The sequence below is a fragment of the Salmo salar genome, chromosome 06, assembly GCF_965601325.2.
Source record: "Salmo salar chromosome 06, fSalSal1, whole genome shotgun sequence".
NCBI lineage: Eukaryota > Metazoa > Chordata > Actinopteri > Salmoniformes > Salmonidae > Salmo > Salmo salar.
The window spans coordinates 53,764,734-53,791,666 of record NC_138296.1 but is presented as its reverse complement, the minus strand read 5'-3'; the positions used below and the strand labels follow the sequence as shown (position 1 = coordinate 53,791,666).

General features: G+C 43.0%; 1 protein-coding gene across 1 annotated transcript in view; it reads left to right on the top strand.

Annotated features, from left to right (window-relative positions):
* LOC106607584 (serine/threonine-protein phosphatase 2A 56 kDa regulatory subunit) overlaps positions 1-26,358 on the top strand; it is a 163,771-nt gene extending 137,413 nt beyond the window's left edge. Inside the window, exons 3-13 of the mRNA XM_014204662.3 lie at positions 460-561; positions 692-784; positions 14,108-14,238; positions 15,563-15,622; positions 16,000-16,108; positions 17,022-17,075; positions 19,128-19,178; positions 19,310-19,429; positions 24,101-24,228; positions 24,548-24,649; positions 24,975-26,358. Of these exons, the coding sequence (XP_014060137.1) occupies positions 460-561; positions 692-784; positions 14,108-14,238; positions 15,563-15,622; positions 16,000-16,108; positions 17,022-17,075; positions 19,128-19,178; positions 19,310-19,429; positions 24,101-24,228; positions 24,548-24,649; positions 24,975-25,221 (1,197 nt within the window). The 3' untranslated portion in view covers positions 25,222-26,358. The remainder of the gene's footprint in view (positions 1-459; positions 562-691; positions 785-14,107; positions 14,239-15,562; positions 15,623-15,999; positions 16,109-17,021; positions 17,076-19,127; positions 19,179-19,309; positions 19,430-24,100; positions 24,229-24,547; positions 24,650-24,974) is intronic.
* Positions 26,359-26,933: the final 575 nt, after the last annotated feature.

The following is a 26,933-nucleotide window of genomic DNA, read 5'->3' as shown; positions in this document are numbered from 1 at the left end:
TGAACAGTTAAACTACCCAGTGTACAGGGCAGCTGAATCAAGTGCACCTACCCCAAACTGTGCAAAACTTTTTACAGAAATGTTTGGTGATCGACTAGGAAACCCTTGCGTATCGATGAATCGTTACATCCCTATTGCTTGAATATACCACAACCCTCAAGCCTTATTGCTTAATTAGACTTTAGTTTGACTGTAACAGCTAGCCAAACTGCATTGGACATGAAATATCTTAAGAAAAACCATTCTGGTTTTTCTTTCATTATGTATTGTATGCTGGAAACCTAATGGATAAACAGTGTAATACCTCAAACACCTGTATAATCTTTGAGTTTCATGTAGCTCACCAAATCTAAGGTCTGTTTCCCATAGAGAGTGGGTGAAAGTTTGCACTTTGGCCAAGTGCTTTCATGTAATTTTTTGCTGTTTTAGTGTATTCATTATATGTCCTCTTGTTCACAGATCTGCACCAACATTTTGCGGACTCTTCCGCCTAGTGACAACCCCGATTTTGACCCAGAGGAGGACGAGCCCACTCTAGAGGCCTCATGGCCACACATACAGGTAAAAACATGTCACTTTAATTTGACCTCTTCTTAACTTTTCTTTACGTATGTGTTATACCTGTTAGTATGAGCTTTATGTACAATTCATGTACCTTTTCATAGATTTGTATTTGATTTACTTTTCCCAGCTTGTCTATGAGTTCCTTCTACGATTCTTGGAGAACCCAGACTTTCAGCCCAGCATCGCCAAGCGCTACATTGATCAGAAGTTCGTGCTGCAGGTAAGCATCGCATCTGATGTCACACTGACCCGTTAATGACCCTTATCCTCTCAGATTTCATGCCGTCATCGTCAGTCACTCAAATGGCCACATGACATCACCATCAGCAGGGGTGTATTCAATAGGAAGCAAATTTCCGAAAACGTTCAACTTGACCAATAAGAAACTGTTGTTTTTGTTGCATAATGTGTTCCGTTGACAAACGTTTTGCTTTGTTTGCTATGGTGTATAGGGATGTTCCAAATAGACCATTTAAAAAAAAAAAATAATAATGTTTAAACCGCCATTTTCTTTATCGGTTTTCTGTTAAAGCGATAAGAAGCATTCATAGAATTCAACGTGAATTCAGAGCGTTAAGCATTGCACCTGTACTACAATTACTGTACCTCAATTTCACTTTGGAAAGTTTGCATTTCCTTCTCATTTAACTATTACCATATAGGACTTCGCTGCTGTCACTTGCCTTTCTCTGCCATTTTCCAACTGTTAACGATGACGGCGTAGGGGTGGAGAAATCAACTCCTAAGAATCGTCTCCTAAGATTCAGTATTTTGGGAACAGAGGAGACTTTCATAGCAAGCTAGCGAGGGACTGAGAGAGAGGGGAGGGGCACAGTAAAGGCATGTCGGCCACCAGGCAGACAGTCAGAACCGTGTACTAGGCCTGTCTTATCAGCAATCAAAAGCTGCATCTCACAATGGAATGCTGTATCTCGCAATTTCTTGACTTGCTATGTCTCACAACTTCAGTAAAGCAGGGCCTATTATCAATGAATATGCTAGGATATTGAGAAGTTGAGCCTCGCGCTTCATCGCTCTTAGTTGTTTTGGAAATTGACCCACTATGCTGTTTCTTTCTGCATCTACGCCCAATATATTTTTGGATAGGGATTTTTCTTAACATTAAGGATCCCAATTTTGTTTAATAGTGTGCACTAACGAATACACCCCTGGTCTGTCAGTGTTGTTCAAAGCTATTGTATTGATTCACCAAATATTGTAGAGACTCTCATTTCATGTTGTTTACTGTGTTAGTTCTATGTGGAACTAAAGGGTACACACAGACCCAAAAAGACAGACCTGGCAGCATTACAAGCCTCAGACTGACTGCTAAACATCTACTCTTCAAAAGACAGTACAATATATCAAACACAAACCGCATTTGGATAATCATGTGTAAGCGGTCATATTGATTTAGTTTAAACAAAAACAGCACCAATTTCCAAATCTGTTTTTTGCTCGAGAGCCTCAAGTTCAGAGTATGAAAGACCAAAATGTTTTGATTATATCTCCTGGCAGTTATCAAAACCAGGCATGTGGTGTCGCTTTGGAGGAAGTCATCTTACAACAACTTGTACATTTCTTCAGTGTCAGTCTCAGCATTTAGCCTAGTTTGTCGTCGTATGCTTCGGCTTGGTATTCCAGGATCTATACCGTCATATTAATTTGGCACCAAATGGTAGAAAACAGACAAACTGGGAGATACGACCTGAACTGTCAATAAGAAACGCAGGTTTCCGCATTTTGATATTAAACGTTTTGCTACGGTGTGCCCTAATGAATACGACCCAGTCTCACCCTTGCAGGAGCAACCAACCGGGGCTGCGCCGTGCGTATTTATCGAGCCGTCCTGCTTTCCCCAGGGCAAGGGAGCGAACCGGGACTAATACTACGGCCTGGAATGTTGGCTGAGCTGCAGCATCCGAGGTGCTCAGGCTAAATTTCCATGATGCGAGTGGTGTCGTGGGGAGCTTTGAATAGCTCCCTGTTTACATTGCAGGAAGAGAAAAGGGGACTGTGGTCAGAGAGAGGCTGGGGAAGAGGAGCGGAAGGATGGCAGAACAAGCCCAGTTTTTTGTTGTAGTGTCAGTGCTTTCCCGTCTCTCTGTAAGCTTGTTAGAGACAGATCTTGACATGGGAGAGGGACTGTACGATATGCTCACAGTGGAACTGATGGTTAGAATGTGTTTCATTTCATCTTGGTAAGCAGTAAGTATTTATTTTAGAAATGTTTGTCTGGGGAAAAAGCATCCCTCTGCGAATGTTTAGCTCATTCATAGTCTTCAAATGAGTGTGTGTGCACGTGTATACTACAGTATGTGAGTGCATGCAGAGGGGAAGAAAGTGCAGCCCTGTCATTAGCGTAGTTACAGAGGTGTTGTCACCACAGTACGGCTTCCTGTGAGTCTGCTGATGCTGGACAAAAAACTCTACCAAAAGCTTTGAATGTGTCATATATCAAATATTCAATTGATTCATTTTGATTCAATTTAAAGCATCAAATGGCTTGAAGTATTTCCTGGCGATGTACAATGCTTTCAAAAAGTCTTCACACCCCTTTACTTTTTCCAAATGTTGTTGTTACAGCCTGAATTAAAAATGTATTAAATTGATATGTTGGTCACTGACCTACACACAATGCCCTATAATATCAAAGTGGAATTATGTTTTTTGAAATTTGTACAAGTTCATTTAAAAGGAAAAGCTGAAATGTCTTCTGCCAATAAGTATTCAATCCCTTATGGCAAGTAAATTAGTTCAAGAATACAAATGTGCTTAACAAGTCACATAATAGGTTGCAATAAGTATTTAACATGCGCCGTTTATACCTCCCGTGTGCATGCCAGCATGCCGGTGATTAGTGGTAGTAGTGGTGGGCAGGCTTCTATTTGAATAAATCCATTGAATATTCACCATAAAAAATAAATCCATTATTAATTTGTTCCTAAGAAACATTTATTTTGTAGTGAAAATATAATGGAATATAACAGAATAAAATAAATATTATTTTCCCCACACAACGTGTGGAACCGCTGTCATATAGAAAAGTTATATTTCGAAACAGAGCCGAAGCCCATGCTTTTTTGATCCACGTTTCATCTCTTTCCTGTCCTCACTACCACTTTGTTAGGGAGCATCTGTAGGGTCTTACATTGAGAGTATCTTAAAGATAATCAATTTCCCTTGCCAACATTTTTTAGCTACCGTAAATTCCGGACTATAAGCCGCAACTTTTTTCCCAGGCTTTGAACCTCGCGGCTTAAACAATGACGCGGCTAATATATGGATTTTTCCCGCTTTCAATTTTTATTTTCCAAAAAAACACATTCTGTGACGTGCTCAGTTTTTTGGCGGCATGAAGCTTTCATTAGACCAATGAAATTGCCGAACGGGTTAAGGTCAAACAACTTTTTAGTTTACTGTTTAGATTAAATCGAGCGCTCTCAAACTTCCCATCATTCTGATTACGGTAGTCATTTTGTCACCCTCATCATGGCAAAGACACGGAGAAATGCATATGATGCAGCTTTCAAGTTGAAGGCGATTGATCTGGCTGTTGGAAAAGGAAATAGAGCTGCTGCACGCTAGCTTGGTCTTAATGAGTCGATGATAAGACGTTGGAAACAGCAGCGAGAGGAATTGACTCAGTGCAAAAAGACAACTAAAGCTTACTGCTAATTTTTTATTTTTTGTTACAAGCCGTGTTTCGTTAAAGCCTATTTATGTTTGTTACAAGCCGTGTTTCGTTAAAGCCTGTGTAAAGTTCATTTGTTTCAATGTAGGCACCTGCGGCTTATAGACATGTGCGGCTTATTTATGTTCAAGATAATATCTTTTTTTAAATTCAGTGGGTGCGGCTTATATTCAGGTGCGCTTAATATTCCGGAAATTACAGTACTATCTTTAAGCCTTTGTCTGGGGGGGGGAAAAATCTATCCATAACTGTTATAGGGGTTACCGTCCTCCCTCGACTAACCTTTGTGCACTCGAGGAGTTAACTAGTTTGTTGTCGTCTTTTACTAAATTAGAAGTTATTATCCTGGGTGAACTAAATTATGAGTGGGAAATGCAGGCTTTAGACAATTTATACTGAACAAAAATATAAACGCAACATGCATCAATTTCAAAGTTTTTACTGAGTTACAGTTCATATAAGGAAATCAGTCAATTGAAATGAATTCATTAGGCCGTAATCTATGACTGGGAATACAGATATGCATGTATTGATCACAGAATCCTTAAAAAAAAGTTGGGCCTGTACCAGAAAACCAGTCGGTATCTGGTGTGCCTCATGCAGCGCAAGACATCTTTTTTTGCATAGAGTTGATCAGGTTGCTGACTGTGGCCTGTAGAATGTTGTCCCACTCCTCGTCATTTGCTGTGCGAATTTGATGGATATTGGCGGGAACTGGAACACGCTGTCGTACACGTCGATCCAGAACATCAATGGGTGACGTCCGGTGAGTATGCAGGCCATGGAAGAACTGGGACATTTTGAACTTCCAGGAATTGTGTACAGATCCTTGCGACATGCATTATCGTGCTGAAACATAAGGTGATGGCGGCAGATGAATGGCACGACAATGGGCCTCCAAGATCTCGTCACGGTATCTCTGTGCATTCAAATGCCATCAATAAAATGCAATTGTGTTCATTGTCCATAGCTTATGCCTGACCATACCGTAACCCCATCGCCACCATGGGAGACTGTTCACAACGTTGACATCAGCAAACTGCTCACTCACACGACACCATACATGTGGTCTGCTGTTGTGAGGCCCGTTGGACGTACTGCCAAATCCTCTAAAACGTTGGAGGCAGCTTATGGTAGAGAAATTAACATTAAATTCTCTGGCAACAGCTCTGGTGGACATTCCTGCAGTCAGCATGCCAATTACACGCTCCCTCAAAACTTGAGACATCTGTGGCATTGTGTTGTGTGACAAAACTGCACATTTTAGTTGCCTTTTATTGTCCCCAGTACAAGGTGATCATGCTGTTTAATCACTTTCTTGATATGCCACAACTGTCAGGTCGATGGATTATCTTGGCAAAGGAGAAATGCTTTTTAACAGGGATGTAAAACAAAAATGTGTGCCCCAAATTTGAAAGAAATAAGCTTTTTGTGCATATGGACAATTTCTGGGGTATTTTATTTCAGCTCATGAAACATGAGACCAACACTTTACATGTTGCGTTTATATTTTGTTCAGTGTAAAAGGCATGTAATGATCTAAACCTAACCCAGCTAGAGACTAAGCCTACACCGCCCAACCCTAAAGATCCTTCAAAGTCCACTCTGATTTGGTCTTATTTTAACGAATACACCAGAGAAATATGTTTCCACTGGTGTCTTCGCCAAAGACATTAGTGACCATTGCCCAGTTGTTTGTGTTACAACTGTGAGAATACAAAAATCGAAGCCTCGTGTCATCACAAAGAGGAAGTTCAAAACTTCAGTGAACAGGCTTTTTTATTTTAGTGACCTTTGATTGTATTTCAGCTATCCCTGAACCTGATTTAGCTTTGAGCCTTTTTGCAGATGTCTTCAATAGTATTGTATTCATGCTACCTTAAAAAAAATTAAGGGTAGAAGGTAGATCAAATGCCTGGTTTTACTCAGGAATTTGCAGTCATTCATAAAAGAGATGATGCTTGGGTCAAGACCAGGACAGGCTTTGGCCCAGACTGGCAAGCTTTTAAGCAAATGAGGAATCATTGTGTAAGACGAATCGGAAAGGCTAAATCTGATATTATTGAACCGCTCATTCGGATTGGGATCGCGGCTAAATTCTGAGAAACTTTCAAGTCCCTGTATGGTTTTACTTCCTCCTCTCTGCCACAACAAATTAATTCAGACACTGGCCTCATTACGGGAAAAAATGCCAGAATTGATGCATTTAATCTAGGCCTAACCCCATTTAGTCGACTGGTTGATTGTTTGGTCAATAGGCTGTTGCTCGACTGAGATTTCTTTAGTCGAGCAGTAGCAAAAAAAATAAACACTATCATTGTGTACAAGACACCTGTCTGATTTGCGCCTGTCTTAGTGGACTAATCCATTGTGGAGGCCATGGGGATGACGTGCTACTGAAATTGTATATTGTTATTTACATAAGAACAATGGTGCAAAACTAAAAATATATATATATAATTTTATAACAAATGCACTTTCTCCCCAGTTTGCTGTTCTTAAACATCAGTGCGCTGTTGAATTGGCACCTTTTCCTAGTTGCTATGTGCATAACATAGAACAATGTGGCAGGGGCAGCAGCTGAGTTAAGAGATGAGAAAACAGCTCTTACCTTATTTGTCTAAGAAAAGTGAGGAGAGAGGAAACGCCAACTTAATTTGGTCTATAATCAACAGCCTAACTGTTAAATGTGTCTAGCTTTATAAATCATCCATAGACAGTGCATTTGGAAAGTATTCAGACCTCTTGACTTTTTCCACATTTTGTTAACGTTATAGCCTTATTCTAAAATGGATTAAATTGTTTTTCACCCCCCTCATCAATCTACACACAATACCCCATAATGAAAAGGAAAAACAGTTTTTTATACATTTTTGCAAATGTATATTAAAAAAAAAGTATTACATTTACATAAGTATTCAGACCTTTTACTCAATACTTTGTTGAAGCACCTTTGGCACCAATTACAGCCTAGAGTCTTCTTGGGTATGACGCTACAAGTTTGGCACACCTGTATTTGGGGAGTTTCTCCCATTCTCCTTTGCAGATCCTCTCAAGCTCTGTCAGGTTGGATCGGGAACGTCGCTGTACAGCTATTTTCAGGTCTCTGCAGAGATGTTCGATCGGGTTCAAGTTTGGGCCACTCAAGGACATTCAGAGACTCGTCCCGAAGCCACTCCTGCATTGTCTTGGCTGTGTGCTTAGGGTCATTGTCCTATTGGAAGGTGAACATTTGCCCCAAGTCTGAGGTCCTGAGTGCTCTGGAGCAGGTTTTCATCAAGAGATCTCTGTACTTTGCTCTGTTCATCTTTCCCTCGATCCTGACTAGTATCCCAGTCCCTGCCGCTGAAAAACATCCCCACAGCATGATGCTGCCACCACCATGCTTCACCGTGATGCTTGGCATCCAAGCCAAAGAGTTCAATCTTGGTTTCATCAGACCAGAGAATCTTGTTTCTCATGGTCAGAGTCCTTTAGGTGCCTTTTGGCAAACTCCAAGCGGACTGTCATGTGCCTTTTACTGAGGAGTGTCTTCCGTCTGGCCACTCTACCATAAAGGCCTGATTGATGGAGTGCTGCAGAGATGGTTGTCCTTCTGGAAGGTTCTCCTGTCTCCACAGAGGAACTCTCTCTACTGACAATTCCTTTGACCCCATGTCTTGGTTTTTGCTCTGACATGTGCCATCAACTCTGGGACCTTATATAGACAGGTGTGTGCTTTTCCAAATCATGTCCAATCAATTGAATTTACCACAGGTGGACTCCAATGAAGTTGTAGAAACATCAAGGATGATTAATGGAAACAGGATGCACCTGAGCTCAATTTCGAGACTCAAGACTGTAAACTCTCCTTCCAGACTCACATCAATCATCTCCAATCCAAAGTTAAATCTAGAATTGGCTTCCTATTTCGCAACAAAGCATCCTTCACTCATGCTGCCAAACATACCCTCGTAAAACTGACCATCCTACCAATCCTCGACTTCGGCGATGTCATTTACAAAATAGCCTCCAATACCCTACTCAACAAGCTGGATGCAGTCTATCACAGTGCCATCCGTTTTGTCACCAAAGCCCCATATACTACCCACCACTGCGACCTGTACGCTCTCGTTGGCTGGCCTTCGCTTCATAATCGTCACCAAACACATTGGCTCCAGGTCATCTACAAGACCCTGCTAGGTAAAGTCCCCCCTTATCTCCGCTCACTGGTCACCATAGCAGCACCCACCTGTAGCACGCGCTCCAGCAGGTATATCTCTGGTCACCCCTAAAGCCAACTCCTCCTTTGGTCGTCTCTCCTTCCAGTTCTCTGCTGCCAATGACTGGAACAAACTACAAAAATCTCTGAAACTGGAAACACTTATCTCCCTCACTAGCTTTAAGCACCAGCTATCAGAGCAGCTCCCAGATCACTGCACCTGTACATAGCCCATCTATAATTTAGCCCAAACTACTACCTCTTCCCCTACTGTATTTATTTATTTTATTTATTTTGCTCCTTTGCACCATATTATTTATATTTTAACTTTGAACTTTCTTCAAATTACAAATCTACCATTCCAGTGTTTTACTTGCTATACTTTATTTACTTTGCCACCATGGCCTTTTTTGCCTTTACCTCCCTTATCTCACATCATTTGCTCACATTGTATATAGTCTTATTTTTTTCTACTGTATCATTGATTGTATGTTGTTTTACTCCATGTGTAACTCTGTGTTTTTGTATGTTGTCGAACTGCTTTGCTTTATCTTGGCCAGGTCGCAATTGTAAATGAGAACTTGTTCTCAACTTGCCTACCTGATTAAATAAAGGTGAAATAAATAAATAAATAAAAAATGTCGAGTCTCATAGCAAAGGGTCTGAATACTTATTTAAATAAGGTATTTCAGTTTTTACTTATTTTTTTTAATAAATTTGCTAACTTTTCTACAAATCTGTTTTCGCTTTGTCATTGTGTGTAGATTGATGAGGGGGAAAAAACGATTTAATACATTTGAAAATAAGGCTGTAACAACAAAATGTGGAAAAAGTCAAGGGGTCTGAATATTTTACGAATACACTTAAAGGGGAACTGCACCCGCTGATTTGGCTTTGTTTTTTGGCTTGCTCCTGAAGAAATGTTGGCGGCCATGACATAAGCCAAACGTGAGTTGGCTTAGTGGTGTGGTATAATGTGGGTGTTTCTTGGCTCTGCATCCATCCATGACCAGGGGATCAGTCTGGCACACATATGTGCACTTGTCTAACAGAAAAACAGTCAACAATTGTCATCATCCCTCAATTATAAACATAGCTCAAGAAATAATGTCATCTCATTTGGAAGCTAATTCTATGCTTTACGGATTTAGATTCAGGCTGGTGACGCTGTTACATTATGCAACCTACTGTGACATGTTTTATGTCCCTGGGTTGGTTTGAGTTTGTTGCTGCTAGTTAGTACACTGTTGTAGTCAGACATTAGTTAGCTAGTACCACCATAGATGCATCCCATATTTATTCGTGCCTCTCAGAGGCTGTGACTGTTTCGTCTAAGTTACACTAACTTAGTGGCATGGAAATACGATTACATTGCTAAAGTAGGCAAATAATTAGTAGGTAACAACTTTGTCGTATTATGTCGTCAAATTTACTTTAGAGAGATGGCAATGTTGTCATTACTGTTACTAGCAAAGTTCGTCAAAAATACCTAGCAATGCTAAAGTTATACTGCACCTAAAGTCAGTCTGGCGACATCACAATCATGACGAAAGATTTTCCTACTAATTATTTGCCGGCTTTTGAAATTGTGTTTCCAAGCCATATCTGAGTTGTATTGAGGTAGGCTAACCTTAAGCAGCTAGGTAACGTTATTAGGGTAGCTAGCTAGCTAACGTCAGCGATAATGATTATTACATTTACATTTTAGTCATTTAGCGGACGCTCTTATCCAGAGCGACTTACAGTAGTGAATACATTTCATAATACATTTTTTTCCGTACTGGTCCCCCGTGGGAATCGAACCCACAACCCTGGCGTTGCAAACACCATGCTCTACCAACTGAGCCACACGGGACATAGACTGCTGGTTATGTATATGATTTACCTACTGGTATACTCACCACCACTGGGGACCAACGAACTCCAACCACCTATTCCGCTGGATAGGATCCTTTGGCAGGGCATGCCGACCACGATCCTTTGAACGTGTTGGAGGCGACGTAACATAATGTAACAGAAACAAGGGAGCCCCATTCAATGAAGGGAAGCAAAGTGGGTGGAGGGGTGACTTGCACGTGGAGCTTGGCAAAAGGGGGCATGATTTGTTGACATAATTGTAATCCAAAACCCAACCTTAAATTACTCTTGATGCACTGAGGTTCCAAAATGTGTTTTAGATGAGACCGATTGTATGACTTAAAGGATCCTATTTACACTTTGAAGTCCATTTTGACACTAGAATAAATGTTTGACTCAATGCCACATAGGCCGTTTTCAAAGGGATTAGTTGTTTTTAGGCTTCTGCTGTGGTAGGATCAGAATGCCCATGTCTTCACTGTCAGCTCTGTGCTTGTCAGGGCAGGGGAACTGGGAGAGCGGGCCTGATGGGACAAACAACATGGCAGGGAAATCACTCGGGACATTCTGTTCTTACTGACTGACTGGCTGGCTGGCTGATTGACTGACTGGTGTGACTGACTGACAGGCTGACTGACTGGTGTTAGTGAGGAGTTATTCTCACCTGCCCCGGCCGTATCCTGAACCTGAACAGGCCCTTTGCTGTTGAACAAGTCGTTTAGTCACTTCAAAAGATGCATCGCTGTGCTAGAACTGAACTGAAACCTATTATGAGTCATGCATTCAAAGTAGGCCTACATTAGCATTCTCTTTCTCTGTTCCCTTTCTCACTTTTTACTTTCTATACTTTCTATTTTTACACTGTTTCGGGTTTAGGTGTGCGCGCACACATGCAATTTTGTACCTTTTAGGTATTGTTAACCAGTATTGCATTTGCTTCCTGTATATAACACAGGTTAGGATACGGACTGTAGAAAGAGGGTGTTTGTGTGAGTCTAATCCCTATCGTTAGATGTATGCTGTGAACCTCTTAGGGTGGCCCTATGTGTTGTCAAAACATAAAACACTTACAGTGTAACAGGTCAGATAAAACACTTACGGCCTCCATACGTTCCCTCTGTTCTCCCCCTCCTAATCCACGGTTAGCCTGTCCAGGCAGAGATTTCTCTGAGAGCCCACTGAGTGGTCATCTTTTGGCTGTGTCCCATATGGCACCCCATTCCCTACTACTTTTGACCTCGGCCAATAGGGAATCCCATAGGGTTCTGGTCAATAGTAGTGCACTAAATATGGTATAGGGTGCCATTTGGGACACAAGCGGTGCCTCTGATTGAACCGTTCCCATGCATGGAAGTTATTATTAAACTGTACCGTCACATCAAGTGCAGGCAGCGAAAGGAAAGAGAGCTGCAGGCAGACCAGGGGGGCAGTTTTAACCTTGGAGCACAGACTGAGGCTCAGCCAGGGCAGAGGGGAAGAGTGAGGATGCGCTAGAGGTCACGACCTCCCCGTAGATACACCCCGCTTGTTTATGTAGCTGCTCCAGACCCCCTCCCTCCCTCCCTCCCTCGGCCTTCTCAATCAATGTACTGCACACAGCTACAGTGTAGACTGTACATGCATTATAGCACACCCATAATAAGTATTTCTACAGCTCTCTCAAATGCATGCATGTGCATAGTGTGTACGCACAGCACGCTCACACACACAGCAGGGGGTGCGATAACTTTTCTGTCACGCAGTGTCAAGCTCATTCGACACCTTTCTTTAAGCTACTCTCAGAGAGTGCTGCTGCACATAAACAGACCTGATGAGGATCAGTCATTTTGTTAATGCAGCATTCTCCTTCAAACCCGGTCTCAGTGGGTGTCGGGGCTTTAAAAAAACATATCTGTTGTTCTGCTTCCCGATCGATAGCATAAGAGGTGTTTAAATTGAGCTCAACACTGCTTTCTATGAATTTTAGCAGAACGTAGCTCTTTGCTTTGCCTCTTTTCTCTGCAGCTGCAGGTAGTCTTAGACCTGCAGAGAAAATGACTATACTTTGAGTGTAAGTTTTAGAAACCTAATGGCTTGCTCAGGGGCAAAAAGCCTTGTCATTTCAGTTGAACCATCAGTAACTACACTTTTGCAGAGAGAATTGACCTTGCTGGAGGTTGGTTGGATCACAGGCCGTAATGTCAGAGTGACTTTATGTGCACTGATTGACTCATTTCAAAGCATCCGTACTGTGTTTGAACATGGCGCCAAAGGCAATTAAGAGAAACCGCTGTGCTAGCTGGTGCCTTGACATTGTCAGAGGCAGAGGACATGGAAGGCTGCATTTAAGACAACTGGGTCGTGTTCTGTAATGGAGAAAAGGTATTGAAACAGGGAGCTACTTAAGTACCTGTCTAGTGAGAACATAGAATTTTTGTTGCCAAACGTTTTGCTACGGTGTGCACTACTGAACACGACCTTGGATAGGATCGTTCTGTAATGTCTTGTTTTCTTTGGTGCTAAGACGTGTTGACTTGGCATGTTAGCACCAATCGTGTAATACAGTAGTCTCTTCCACTCTACTCTCAGAATGTTTTTATAGTTCAACTTCATACTGTGAAACGTGTAGATTGACAATGACGAACTCACAGTAAAGTGTCCCTCTTGGCTCTTTGTGTAAGAGACATGGGGCTCTTTTTGGGTGACCTTGTAGGACAGAACATATGCTCGGATGAACACGGTCCGCTCAGCTCCTAATGCTGCTGTAACATAACAGACATGTCAAAGGTCTAGTTCAGGACAAACTGCATTAGCCTCTGGGTGAAATCCCACTGGTCGGGTCTTGATTATCATTGATGGTGATTGAATATTGACCCTGGCCTCCTGCATAGCTGAATCATAGCCTGGAAGGGGACACATCCCAATAATACCAAGCAGCAGCATCCTTTCCTATGGCCTATTTCCTTGTGCTCGCTGATTTAAACAGACTTGATGGAGTTAGGCTAAGCAGCATGGCATGGATGAAGCAGAAACATTTTCCCGTGTTGCTTGTAGGCCAGCAGTCCTGTCGAATCAGTGCAGGGTTACAGTAAGTACATTGCAAAGGAAACCCTGAGAGTATTGGTATGAAGCCTCGTAGTGTCTTTGTGTCTGCAACAGGGGAGTGTGCTGCGTTTGGTGTCAGGCTGGGGGAGGATGGCAGGACTGTAATTGTGGCACTTCTCTGCTGGAATGGCAACCCTGTCATTGTGGTGCTGGCAACCCCATAGAAAGACGAAGAGTAACGTTATAGTACTAATGACTCATCATACTGAAGGATGGAAATAGCCTTTTTCTATGCCAAGGCTTTGTATCTATATACAATATGGTGTCTACATGTGCATGTTATAAAAGTGGTCGATGGCTGCAATATGATTTGATTATGTCCACTCTTTGCTCAGATGACTACTAGCAGTCATATAGTGGATTATATGTGTTGCATTTGGTGATAGAGGTTGTAAGCTTTAGTTGAAACTGTCTTTAAATTATGTTTATTTTCTTTTTATACCACCCTCTGTTGGTGTGACTTGGACCTTTGTATGTTTAGGCTTCTATTTGTTTCTATTGACAATTTTGGTAACAGACAGCCTTTGCACAGCGTCTAGAAAATCAAATCAAAGCGAAACACCACTGTCATCATGGAGAGAGACAGCCCAGTCAGGAACAAAACTTTCTATTCTAAGCTTTGAGAATGACACTGGGAAGATAGCCTATAAGTTGATGTCCTCTTTTTCTGTCCCTCTTTGTCTCTGTCTCCTCTTTGTCCATGGCAGCTCCTGGAACTGTTTGACAGTGAGGACCCCCGGGAGAGGGACTTCCTGAAGACTGTCCTGCATCGGATCTACGGGAAGTTCCTGGGGTTGCGGGCTTTCATCAGGAAGCAGATCAACAACATCTTCTTGCGGTGAGTGAATAGTGAAGCGCCCCTCGTTCACCGGAACAAACAGCAGGGCATCCTTCAAAGACCCACACAGGGATCCTTAAAACTGGGTTCAAACCCCCCGCAGCTCAGCCCATAAAAAGTCCATGGCCGTATTCATTAGGGCCTTCGGTAGCAAAACGTTTCGCAACGTAATAGAAATGAGCATTTCTCATTGGAAGAGTTCAGGTAGTCCCGCTGTGTTTCAGTCCATTTTCCTCCGCTTGTTGCCTAATGAATACGACCCTTGTGTTTTTCTCCAGTTGGCTCCTTTTACAATGCCACCACTGACCACCACCTCCTTTCAAACCGGAACCACCCGTATGTCTCTGAAAGCCCACACCTGTCAGTTAGTTTCCCCTCTTCTTTCTGTCAATGCCCTGGCTGAGAAGGGGAACTGTACTGCTGTGAGTGTTTCCTTGGCAGGCTTTCCCTGCCATGCTCTTTTAGACAGAAACAGCAGCAGCGGCTTGGGGACAACTGATAGATAGTCTTGATAATTTCCCATCTATGTCAGACCCCACAGCACATCTGTTGTCAGTGCAGAGGAAATGTCCTTTGGTCATAGGGTCAAAAGTCAAATGGGATTCTCATAAAGGATAGTTTCAGACTTTCTAGATGCAGTACTATGATGACAGTAGAGTCATTATTTTGGATTGCAATGATGTTGAGCTTTTCTCAATCCTTCGGGCTCCACTCCTAACTCTAAACATAATGTCTCATCTCAAGTGACGACCACTAGCAAAACTGTACCTCCATTCACGTTATGAGACACAGAAGCACAGCAGAGAGTCCTGTTGCTGTGGTTACAGAGAAACGCTTTACTCCTTGTTGATTGAGGGAGGGGCCCACTCAACGCTGACCATCTGCCGCCAGGATTAAAAATGCCATCGGAGGGCATTCAAGTGCTCCATTCGAGCCGCCATACCCACTGCACGGTCTGACTGGCAGGGCAGTACCAACGGCTTCCAGACAGCCCAAATGGGTCATTCAACAAAAAAATAATCATTGTTTGGGGGGGGTGGGGGGGCTCTGTTTGGGCTGCTCTGCTTTCTGCAAATGAGGTGGGGGGGGGTTAGTTGGGTTAGGAGCGCTACAGTGGCTGAGCACATTTCACAGCTTTTACATGTTGTGATTCGACTCAGTGAGCATCAAAGTCAGCAGAGGGTGCCATTTTAGCCTTCCTAATGCACTGTCTCTCTCTCTCTCTGCTCCATTGTGTCCAATCAGAACCATACGCTCCGGTAGTCTCTGTGTAGTCATTTGAAGTTTGATGATGGTGTGTGTTTGTGTTGTCTGATTCTGGTAGGTTCATCTACGAGACCGATCACTTCAATGGAGTGGCCGAGCTCCTGGAGATACTGGGGAGGTGAGTCCAGAGGTTTTTGTGGTGTGATTTCAAGCATGCATCGACAGCATCAACATATAGCAATGTTATCAAGCATCTTTGACTCTAGCTGCATGTTGCACAAAACTGCAGTAGCACAGCAAGCACATGACATTGTATTAGGTGGAACTAGGACATGAAACCTTGTACACTCACTCGGGCGCTTCCTGTTAAAAGAAAAATGAAGCTTTATTATTTTGTTCCACAGTGAAATGTCTCCCTGGTTCTACCTATGAATACTCATCTCTCTCTGCCTCTCAGACCGCCCACCCGTGTGTGTGTGTGTGTGTACAGTCTCTCATGCATGCGTGTTTGCCTCTCAAGGCGATGATTGGAGTGTTGCATTTGTATATCTGCAGCATCATCAATGGCTTTGCACTGCCGTTGAAGGCGGAACACAAGCAGTTCCTGATGAAGGTGCTCATCCCCATGCACACCGGCAAAGGGCTGGCCCTGTTCCACGCACAGGTAACCAAACACCTAATACAAGATCAATAAATAACACATTTTAACAATTTGCTTTAACTACTCTCTCTCAGTAGTCAACCGCTCTTCTATCTAATCTGAGACATGTAACTGGTATTATGTGGGTTTAAAATGAATTACAGGTCAAATGTTATACAATATTATGACATAGTAATTAGCTTAACTACCCGTTTGTTCTGTCAGGTCAGTCTTTTTGAACAGTAGGTGATGTAGAAAGAAGCCTGTGTAAGCATAACTCATGAGCTAAAATGAACTGTGCTCTGAAAAAAGCCTTGGATAACAGTGCCATCTAGAGGCCGTATTATACACTTGAAAGCTCTGATAGTGTTGTATGCACTGAGTGTTCAAAACATTCCATTACATAGACTGACCAGGGGAAAGCTATGAACCCTTATTGATGTCAACTGTTAAATCCACTTCAATCAGTGTAGATGAAGGGGAGGGGACCGGTTAAAGATGGATTTTTAAGCCTTAAGACAATTGAGACATGTATGTGTGCTATTCAGACGGTGAATGGGCTTTTGAACAGGGTATAGTAGAAGATACCAGGTGCACCGGTTTGAGTGTGTCAAGAACTGCATTGCTGCTGGATTTTATAAACTCAACAGTTTCCCATGTGTATCAAGAATGTTCAACCACCCAAAGGACATCCAGCAAACTTAACATAACTGTGGGAAACATTGGCGTCAACATGAGCCAGCATCCCTGTGGACCGCTTGACACCTTGTAGAGTCCATACCCTGACAAATTGAGGCTGTTCTGAGGGCAAAAGGGGGTGCAACTCAATATTAGGAAGGTGTTCCTAATGTTTTATACACTTGGTGTATAGTACACACCACATTGGAATGTGTCTGTTAAGTACGTAAGCTCACTTGCCTGTTCTTTGTCCTTTCAGCTGGCCTACTGTGTTGTCCAGTTCCTGGAGAAGGACCCCACCCTCACCGAGCCGGTACTCTAACTAACTAACATTCCTTACATTCTACTATGGAGACACTAGGTTCCCATAAGAAAAAGTAATATATGGCTATATATATATATATGTGTGTGTGTGTGTGTGTGTGTGTGTGTGTGTGTGTGTGTGTGTGTGTGTGTGTGTGTGTGTGTGTGTGTGTGTGTGTGTGTGTGTGTGTGTGTGTGTGTGTGTGTGTGTGTGTGTGTGTGTGTTCACTACCGTTCAAAAGTTTGGGGTCACTCAGAAATGTCCTTGTTTTTGAAAGAAAAGCACACTTTTTTGTCTATTAAAATAACATCAAATTGATCAGAAATACAGTCTAGACATTGTTAATGTTGTAAATGACTATTTTAGCTGGAAACGGATGATTTTTAATGGAATATCTACATAGACGTACAGAGGCCCATTATTAGCAACCATCACTCTAATTGATCATTAGAAAACCCTTATGCAATTATGTTAGCACAGCTGAAAACTGTTGTTTTGATTAAAGAAGCAATAAAACTGTCCTTCTTTAGACAAGTTGAATATCTGGAGCATCAGCAATTGTGGGTTCGATTACAGGCTCAAAATGGCCAGAAACAAAGACCTTTCTTCTGAAACTCGTGTATTCTTGTTCTGAGAAATGACGGCTTTTCCATGCGAGAAATTGCCAAGAAACTGAAGATCTCGTACAACGCTGTGTACTAGTCCCTTCACAGAACAGCGCAAACTGTCTCTAACCAGAATAGAAAATATAAATGGACTGACAGGGAGACATAGTGGAGTGGTAATGCGCATGCAAGCAGTTGCTCCTTACGCCACTTGGGTACACCTCAGCATCCACCGAGAGGCTCTTGCTGCCAAGGGAATGCCTGACAGCTTGAAAGACGTTTTGGACACTACAGTGAAAATGCTTAACTTTGTTAAAGTAAGACCCCTGAACTCTCGTGTATTTTCTGCACTTTGCAATGATATGGGCAGTGACCATGTAACGCTTTTACAACATACAGAAGTGCGCTGGTTATCATGGGGCAAAGTATTGACCCGTTTTTTTAAATTGAGAAACGAGCTTAAAGTTTTATTTACTGACCATAATTGTCGCTTGTCTGACCGCTTGCATGATGACGAGTTTCTCACATGACTGGTCTATCTGGGTGATGTTTTTTCTTGCCTGAATGATTTGAATCTAGGATTACAGGAACTCTCCGCAACTAAACTCAGCAAAAAAAGAAACGTCCTCTCACTGTCAACTGCGTTTATTTTCAGCAAACTTAACATGTGTAAATATTTGTATGAACATAAGATTCAACAACTGAGACATAAACGCAGTTCCACAGACATGTGACTAACAGAAATGGAATAATGTGTCCCTGAACAAAGGCGGGGTCAAAATCAAAAGTAACAGTCGCTATCTGGTGTGGCTACCATCTGCATTAAGTACTGCAGTGCACCTCCTCCTCATGGACTGCACCAGATTTGCCAGTTCTTGCTGTGAGGTGTTACCCCACTCTTCCACCAAGGCACCTGCAAGTTCCCGGATATTTCTGGGGGTAATGGCCCTAGCCCTCACCCTCTGATCTAACAGGTCCCAGATGTGCTCAAAAGGATTGAGATCCGGGCTCTTCGCTGGCCATGGCAGAACACTGACAGAACGAGCAGTATGGCTGGTGGCATTGTCATGCTGGAGGGTCATGTCAGGATGAGCCTGCAGGAAGGGTACCACATGAGGGAGGAGGATGTCTTCCCTGTAACGCACAGTGTTGAGATTGCCTGTAATGACAACAAGCTCAGTACGCTGTGACGCACCGCCCCAGACCATGACGGACCCTCCACCTCCAAATCGATCCCGCTCCAGAGTACAGGCCTCGGTGTAACGCTCATTCCAGTTTCCTATAGGGAACAAACAGTGCTAGCTTCCTCAAACATTTATTTTTTTCAAAATCATCAATAGCTCATATTGTACCAAGGTAAATAGCATGTCAAATACTGTTGGTTTGTTGACTAAAGACAGACAGATAAAATGAAAGGCTCTTCCTTGGAACTAAATGTCATCTGTTCAATCCTCAGGTGATTCGGGGGCTGTTGAAGTTTTGGCCCAAAACCTGTAGCCAGAAGGAGGTATGTCTGTCTGGCTGTTCCGGTCTGTTTCTCTGTTATGACTGCCAGATTACACCGCACACTGGAGCAGATACTTGTAAAAAAAAGTGTATCGGCATCTCTTGAGCATCTGTGTGCTGTGATGTACCTAGGTGATGTACCTAGGGGAAATCGAGGAGATCCTGGATGTCATTGAGCCCACCCAGTTCAAGAAGATCCAAGAGCCCCTGTTCAAGCAGATCTCCAGATGTGTGGCCAACCCCCACTTCCAGGTACAGTCTTGACTTCCAACTTACTTTTAGCTCCTTGTGGAAAGGAAGTTGGCAAAGGGCCTCAATAAAAGTGCATCTCCAGCATACCCTTATCGTTTTAAAAGCGAATTTGATCATTAGAAAACCCTTTTCCAAGTATGTTGGCACAGCTGAAAACTGTTTTGCTGATTTAAAGAAGTAATACAACTGGCCTTCTTTAGACTAGTTGAGTATCTGGAGCGTCAGCATTTGTGGGTTCGATTACAGGCTCAAAATGGCTAGAAACAAAGACCTTTCTTCTGAAACTCGTCAGTCTATTCTTGTTCTGAGAAATGAAGGCTATTCCATGCGAGAAATTGCCAAGAAACTGAAGATCTCATACAACGCTGTGTACTAGTCCCTTCACAGAACAGTGCAAACTGGCTTTAACCAGAATAGAAAGAGGAGTGGGAGGCCCCGGAGCATAACTGAGCAAGAGGACAAGTACATCAGAGTGTCTTGTTTGAGAAACAGACCCCTTACAAGTCCTCAACTGGCAGCTTCATTAAATACACTGCTCAAAAAAATAAAGGGAACACTAAAATAACACATTCCTAGATCTGAATGAATGAAATAATCTTATTAAATACTTTTTTCTTTACATAGTTGAATGTGCTGACAACAAAATCACACAAAAATAATCAATGGAAATCCAATTTATCAACCCATGGAGGTCTGGATTTGGAGTCACACTCAAAATTAAAGTGGAAAACCACACTACAGGCTGATCCAACTTTGATGTAATGTCCTTAAAACAAGTCAAAATGAGGCTCAGTAGTGTGTGTGGCCTCCACAGCCCTGTATGACCTCCCTACAACGCCTGGGCATGCTCCTGATGAGGTGGCGGATGGTCTCCTGAGGGATCTCCTCCCAGACCTGGACTAAAGCATCCGCCAACTCCTGGACAGTCTGTGGTGCAACGTGGCGTTGGTGGATGGAGCGAGACATGATGTCCCAGATGTGCTCAATTGGATTCAGGTCTGGGGAACGGGCGGGCCAGTCCATAGCATCAATGCCTTCCTCTTGCAGGAACTGCTGACACACTCCAGCCACATGAGGTCTAGCATTGTCTTGCATTAGGAGGAACCCAGGGCCAACCGCACCAGCATATGGTCTCACAAGGGGTCTGAGGATCTCATCTCGGTACCTAATGGCAGTCAGGCTACCTCTGGCGAGCACATGGAGGGCTGTGCGGCCCCCCAAAGAAATGCCACCCCACACCATGACTGACCCACCGCCAAACCGGTCATGCTGGAGGATGTTGCAGGCAGCAGAACGTTCTCCACGGCGTCTCCAGACTCTGTCACGTCTGTCACATGTGCTCAGTGTGAACCTGCTTTCATCTGTGAAGAGCACAGGGCGCCAGTGGCGAATTTGCCAATTTTGTTCTCTGGCAAATGCCAAACGTCCTGCACGGTGTTGGGCTGTAAGCACCTGTGGACGTCGGGCCCTCATACCACCCTCATGGAGTCTGTTTCTGACCGTTTGAGCAGACACATGCACATTTGTGGCCTGCTGGAGGTCATTTTGCAGGGCTCTGGCAGTGCTCCTCCTGCTCCTCCTTGCACAAAGGCGGAGGTAGCGGTCCTGCTGCTGGCTTGTTGCCCTCCTACGGCCTCCTCCACGTCTCCTGATGTACTGGCCTGTCTCCTGGTAGCGCCTCCATGCTCTGGACACTACGCTGACAGACACAGCAAACCTTCTTGCCACAGCTTGCATTGATGTGCCATCCTGGATGAGCTGCATTACCTGAGCCACTTGTGTGGGTTGTAGACTCCGTCTGATGTTTTGGTCACTTTTGAATGCTGACGGTGCTTTCACACTAGAGTGAAAGCACCGCCAGCATTCAAAAGTGACCAAAACATCAGCCAGGAAGCATAGGAACTGAGAAGTGGTCTGTGGTCTCCACCTGCAGAACCACTCCTTTATTGAGGTTGTCTTGCTTATTGCCTATAATTTCCACCTGTTGTCTATTCCATTTGCACAACAGCATGTGAAATTTATTGTCAATCAGTGTTGCTTCCTAAGTGGACACTTTGATTTCACAGAAGTGTGATTGACTTGGAGTTACATTGTGTTGTTTAAGTGTTCCCTTTATTTTTTTGAGCAGTGTATTTCTACTACATTGCATTTTAGTTACTGTTTATACATGCCACATATTTATTTATATCCTGGATTCTTGACATACAGTAGCTCACTAATATATCTACTACTATACATTTTATTCTTAGTATATCTTGTGTAAATTAATCCGGTGTACACTCAGTGGCCAGTTTATTAGGTACACCCATCTAGTACCAGGTCGGAACCCCCCCCCCCCTTTGCTTCCAGAACAACCTGAATTCTTTGGGGCGGGGACATGTTGCTCAATTGGTATCAAAGGGACCAAACATCTGCCAGGAAAACACTCCCTACACCACCGCCACCATCCTGTACCGTTGACACCAGGCAGGATGCCATGAAATCCTGACTGTCATCAGCCTGATGCAACTGGGATTTGTCGGACCAGGCAATGTTTTTCCACTCATCAATTGTCCAGTGTTGGTTATCGCATGCCCACCGGAGCCCTTTCTTCTGTTTAGCTGATAGGAGTGGAACCTGGTGTGGTTATCTGCTGCAATAGCCAATCCGTGACAAGGACCGACGAGTTGTGCGTTTCGAGATGCCATTCTGCATACCGATGTTGTACTGTGCCGTTATTTGCCTGTTTCTGGCCCGCCTGTTAGCTTGTACGATTCTTGTCATTCTCCAGGAGGACGACCGTTAATGAGATAATGGAACCGGCACGCCTGGCACCGATGATCATTAATTTGCCCGTTCTAACAATAAAATGGAACAGTAACTCATTGCCTTGATACCTGTCTGCCTGCTTTATATAGCAAGCCACGGCCACGTGACTCACGGTCTGTAGGAGCGAACCATTTTCAGTGAACGGGGTGGCATACCTAATAAACTGGCCACTAATCGTATATACGTATAGATTGCATTTGGATTACTGTTAGTGTTAATTGGATTCGTTCCGACATTTCTTGTGTATTTATTTATTTTGTTGTGTACTTGTTTGACATGTTACTGCATTGTTAGGAGCTAGCAACAAAAGCATTTCGCTGCACCCGCTATAACACAATACCTCATGACAATACAAAAAAAATAATTTATAAACTTTTTCTAATTTATTAAAAATAAAAAACGGCTTTCACATTTCCAAGTATTCAGACCCTTTTACTCAGTACTTCGTTGAAGCACCTTTGGCAGCAGATACAGCCTCATGTCTTCTTGGGTATGACGCTACAAACTTGGCACAACTGTATTTGGGGAGTTTTAACCATTCTTCTCTGCAGATCCTCCCAAGCTCTGTCAGGTTGGATGGGGAGCGTTGCTGCAAAGCTATTTTGAGGTCTCTCCAGAGATGTTCGATTGGGTTCAAGTCCAGGCTCTGGCTGGGCCACTCAAGGACATTCAGAGACTTGTCCCAAAGCCACTCCTGCATTGTCTTGGCTGTGTGCTTAGGGTCGTTGTCCTGTTGGAAGGTGAACCTTCGCCCCAGTGTGAGGTCCTGAGTGTTCTGGAGCACGTTTTCAACAAGGATCTCTGTACTTTGCAGCATTCATCTTTGCCTTAATCCTGACTAGTCTCCCAGTCCCTGCCACTGAAAAACACCCCCACAGCATGATGCTGCCACCACCATGCTTCATCGTAGGGATGGTGCCAGGCTTCATCCAGACGTGACGCTTGGCATTCAGGCCAAGCTGTTCAATCTTGGTTTCATCAGTCCAGAGAATCTTGTTTCTCATGGTCTGAGAGTCCTTGAGGTGCCTTTTGGCAAACTCCAAGCGGGCTGTCATGTGCCTTTTACTGAAGAGTGTCTTCCATCTGGCCACTCTACCATAAAGGCCTGATTGGTGGAGTGCTGCAGAGATGGTTGTCCTTCTGGAAAATTCTCCCATCTCCACAGAGGAACTCTTGAGCTCTGTCAGAGTGACCATCGGGTTCTTGGTCACCTCCCTGACCAAGACCCTTCTCCCCCGATTGTTCAGTTTGTCTGGGCGGCCAGCTCTAGGAAGAATCTTGGTGGTGTCAAACATCTTCCATTTAAGAATGATGGAGGCCACTGTGTTCTTGGGGACCTTCAATGCTGCAGAAATGTTTTGATTCCCTTCCCCAGATCTGTGCCTCGACACAATCCTGTCTCAGAGCTCTATGAACTATTCATTCGACCTCATGGCTTGGTTTTTGCCCTGACATGCACTGTCAACTGTGGGACCTTATATAGACAGGTGTGTGCCTTTCCAAATCATGCCCAATCAATTGAATATACCACAGGTGGACCCCAATCAAGTTGTAGAAACATCTCAAGGATGATCAATGGAAACAGGATACACTTGAGCTTAATTTTCGAGTCTCATAGCAAAGGGTCTGAATACTTTAGACATATTTGCATATTCCATTACAGTCAATGGTAAGTGATGACTCAACAAAATGTGACAGCCAATTTTCGCTGTAACGAAACAAAATATTTATAAAACGATTTTGTGAATAAACTACCAGCACAGAAACAGTGAAAGTAAGGCCACATGTAAAAATGGGTGAACTTAATGTTACTGTCATTTGTGAAGACTGCCAGCCCAGCTCATTTCCTCTTGATCCCAACAGGTAGCAGAGCGAGCCCTCTACTTCTGGAACAACGAGTATATCCTGAGCCTCATTGAGGAGAACATCGACAAGATTCTGCCTATCATGTTTGGTAGCCTGTACAGAATCTCCAAAGAACACTGGAACCCGTACGTACTCCACTCTCAGGTTCTCAACCCATTGCCCTCAGGGTAAAGCAGTAACAAGTAACAACGCAATGCTTAATACTGAACTCTTAACTATGGTTGGGGTTTTAAGTTTTCTGCGATATCCCTCTAACTGTATGTATGACAAAATGGTATTGCTTTATTAGGGCGTAATACAAGTTTGTGTTTTTCTAGTTATCCAATCCTAGCATTGCTACTGTAGGATTGAGTGAGAGCCAGTGAACATCTCCGGATGTGTTTAATTCTGGCTCATCTCCGGATGTGTTTAATTCTGATGCCATTATCCCCTGTATGTTTCCAGGACAATTGTAGCTCTGGTCTACAATGTGCTGAAAACCCTGATGGAGATGAACAGCACGCTATTTGATGAGCTGACAGCCTCCTACAAATCAGACAGACAGCGGTGAGTGAGCTCCTCCAGTTCATATATTCATTTTAGTTCTTCAGTCTAAACAAACAGTGTGAGCAAACTAGTACAATATATAGTAAGGGATTGAGTTGGGAAACAACTCTGGCTTGTTTGCTTTGTACAACACATAATACATTGGATTACATTACCTCTGTTAATTACCCATTTTCGAGGACAGTCAGTCCTTCAGTCCCCCTCTGTACCTAAGGTCTGAAATTGGTGTGTGTGTGTGTGTGTGTGTGTGTGTGTGTGTGTGTGTGTGTGTGTGTGTGTGTGTGTGTGTGTGTGTGTGTGTGTGTGTGTGTGTGTGTGTGTCCAGGGAGAAGAAGAAGGAGCAGGAGAGGGAGGAGCTGTGGAAAAAGCTAGATGAGTTGAAGCTGAGCGATGCGGCAGCACTGGTGCAGAACAACAGCCACGGGCTCCAGAACGCTGCCCAAAACAACAACAACAACAACAATCACCACGACAACCAGGAGAAGAGCACCGCTATCTCCGCGGACCATGAAGACCCCGTTGTTGCCATGGATACCACGGAGGGTGTTGAGGTTGTCACAAGTGCCAAATGACACAGGACTCCATTTTGTACTCCGTAACGGTTTCAAGGCCGTCTCAGAACTGTCAGGGAGGGGCTTGGGGGTGACGGGGAGGAGGGGTCTGAGAAAATAGCAACAAAAAAAGAAACCTCATCAGTATGTTCAATCTATATACAGTAAAACTATTTCAAATGCCAGCAATTGTCCTTTGGCAGAAAACGTATATTTCAATTTAAGAATATTTTGGGATGTTACAATGTGGCCACAGTATATTGGTAAACTTTTTTGTCTGATCAAAGAATTTATCCTTTCACATTTACTTTCTTAACTGAGAAAAGATTTTTGTGATATTCAATGTATAAAAAATATGAGGGGGGGGGGAAATAATGACTTGAAAATAACGTTTCTGATTGTGCTGCACTTAGAGAAGCTAAATGGCTATTTTAAGATTTGTCTTTTCTATGTGCTTTCATCACTGCTCCCAACACGGTTGCAAACTTAAGCGAATAGGGGTTCAGGGGGCGAGCTTTAGGGGGTGGGTGGGAGACCGTGGAGACAGGAGTGTGTTCATAGTCCCTACATAGGAGACCTGAGTGAATGTCACTATCATGAGGTCTCATGTTTTTGGGTGTTTAATATTCTTATCTGAATACATGATGCTGAATGTTATAGCTGTTATTATAACACATTCAAAACCTGCAGCCATAAAACCTATTTACAGTAAGTATTTGAAATGAGCTTAGTTTAGAGAAACAAATGATGAAATGGTCACAGATTTAAGTACGTATAACATATTTTTCCAGTCTAAATAGAGAATCGATTAATAATTAAAAAAGCTGATGTAGAAAAAAGAAATGAGCCATATATTTTTTTTCCAGAGTATTGTTAAAGACAGATGTTGATTTTTGAAACCAGGTGGTGGCAAATTGTCTGGTTTCTGCAGATGGCTGGATGCAGTGTGTGCGTGTATGGGGGAGTTTGCTTTAACGTGAGTGTCTGTTCTCTATTGTAGGTCCAGTCTTTTCTGATGCCTTTCTGTCAGAGTGTATGTACCATTCCAATCTCTGTGATATACAACTGTGTGGGGAACCTGTTTTGTAATGACAGACCTTATCTAGGTTTTGAACACCATCAAAATAAAGTCTACCTTATGTTTCTACTCAAAAAAAACATGGGTATGGCTCTCTTTTTCTTTCGTCTTGAGTAGCAGCAACATTTTAAGTCACTAGATGGCCCCAGAGTTTAAAATTAATATTGTGTGTCGGAGTTGTAGTATCCTAATTTAAAACCCTATTTATCAAAAGTGATATAGTTTCTTAAAGAATTCAAAGCCAGCACAGGTTTCAGATTTTGTTGCCTTAAAGTTTCCTTTTAAAAATATTAATTTAGGATTTTTCCACACTGATCTTCTACACAACCTTCACATTTAAAATGAAAACATTTTTAGAAAATGTAAAATTGAACATTTTATAAAATGTTTAACGGATTTTATTTTTGGAAAAGTGAGGCGAGCAAGCAAAGTTTTTACAATGTAGTAGACAAGTCTTAAAATATCATAGCATCCTTAGTTCAACACCTAACGGCTTAATCAATCGATTTTAGCCTCTTGTGGAGGCTAGAAGAAGCATAGTTCAGACTTAATCCGAGTGGAAGTTGTGTATCTCTACTGGAAACTTGAAGACATATTTTTCAGATGTATTTTTGTTGAGAAAAGTAAAAAGGGGCATTTAATTAAATTTGTACAG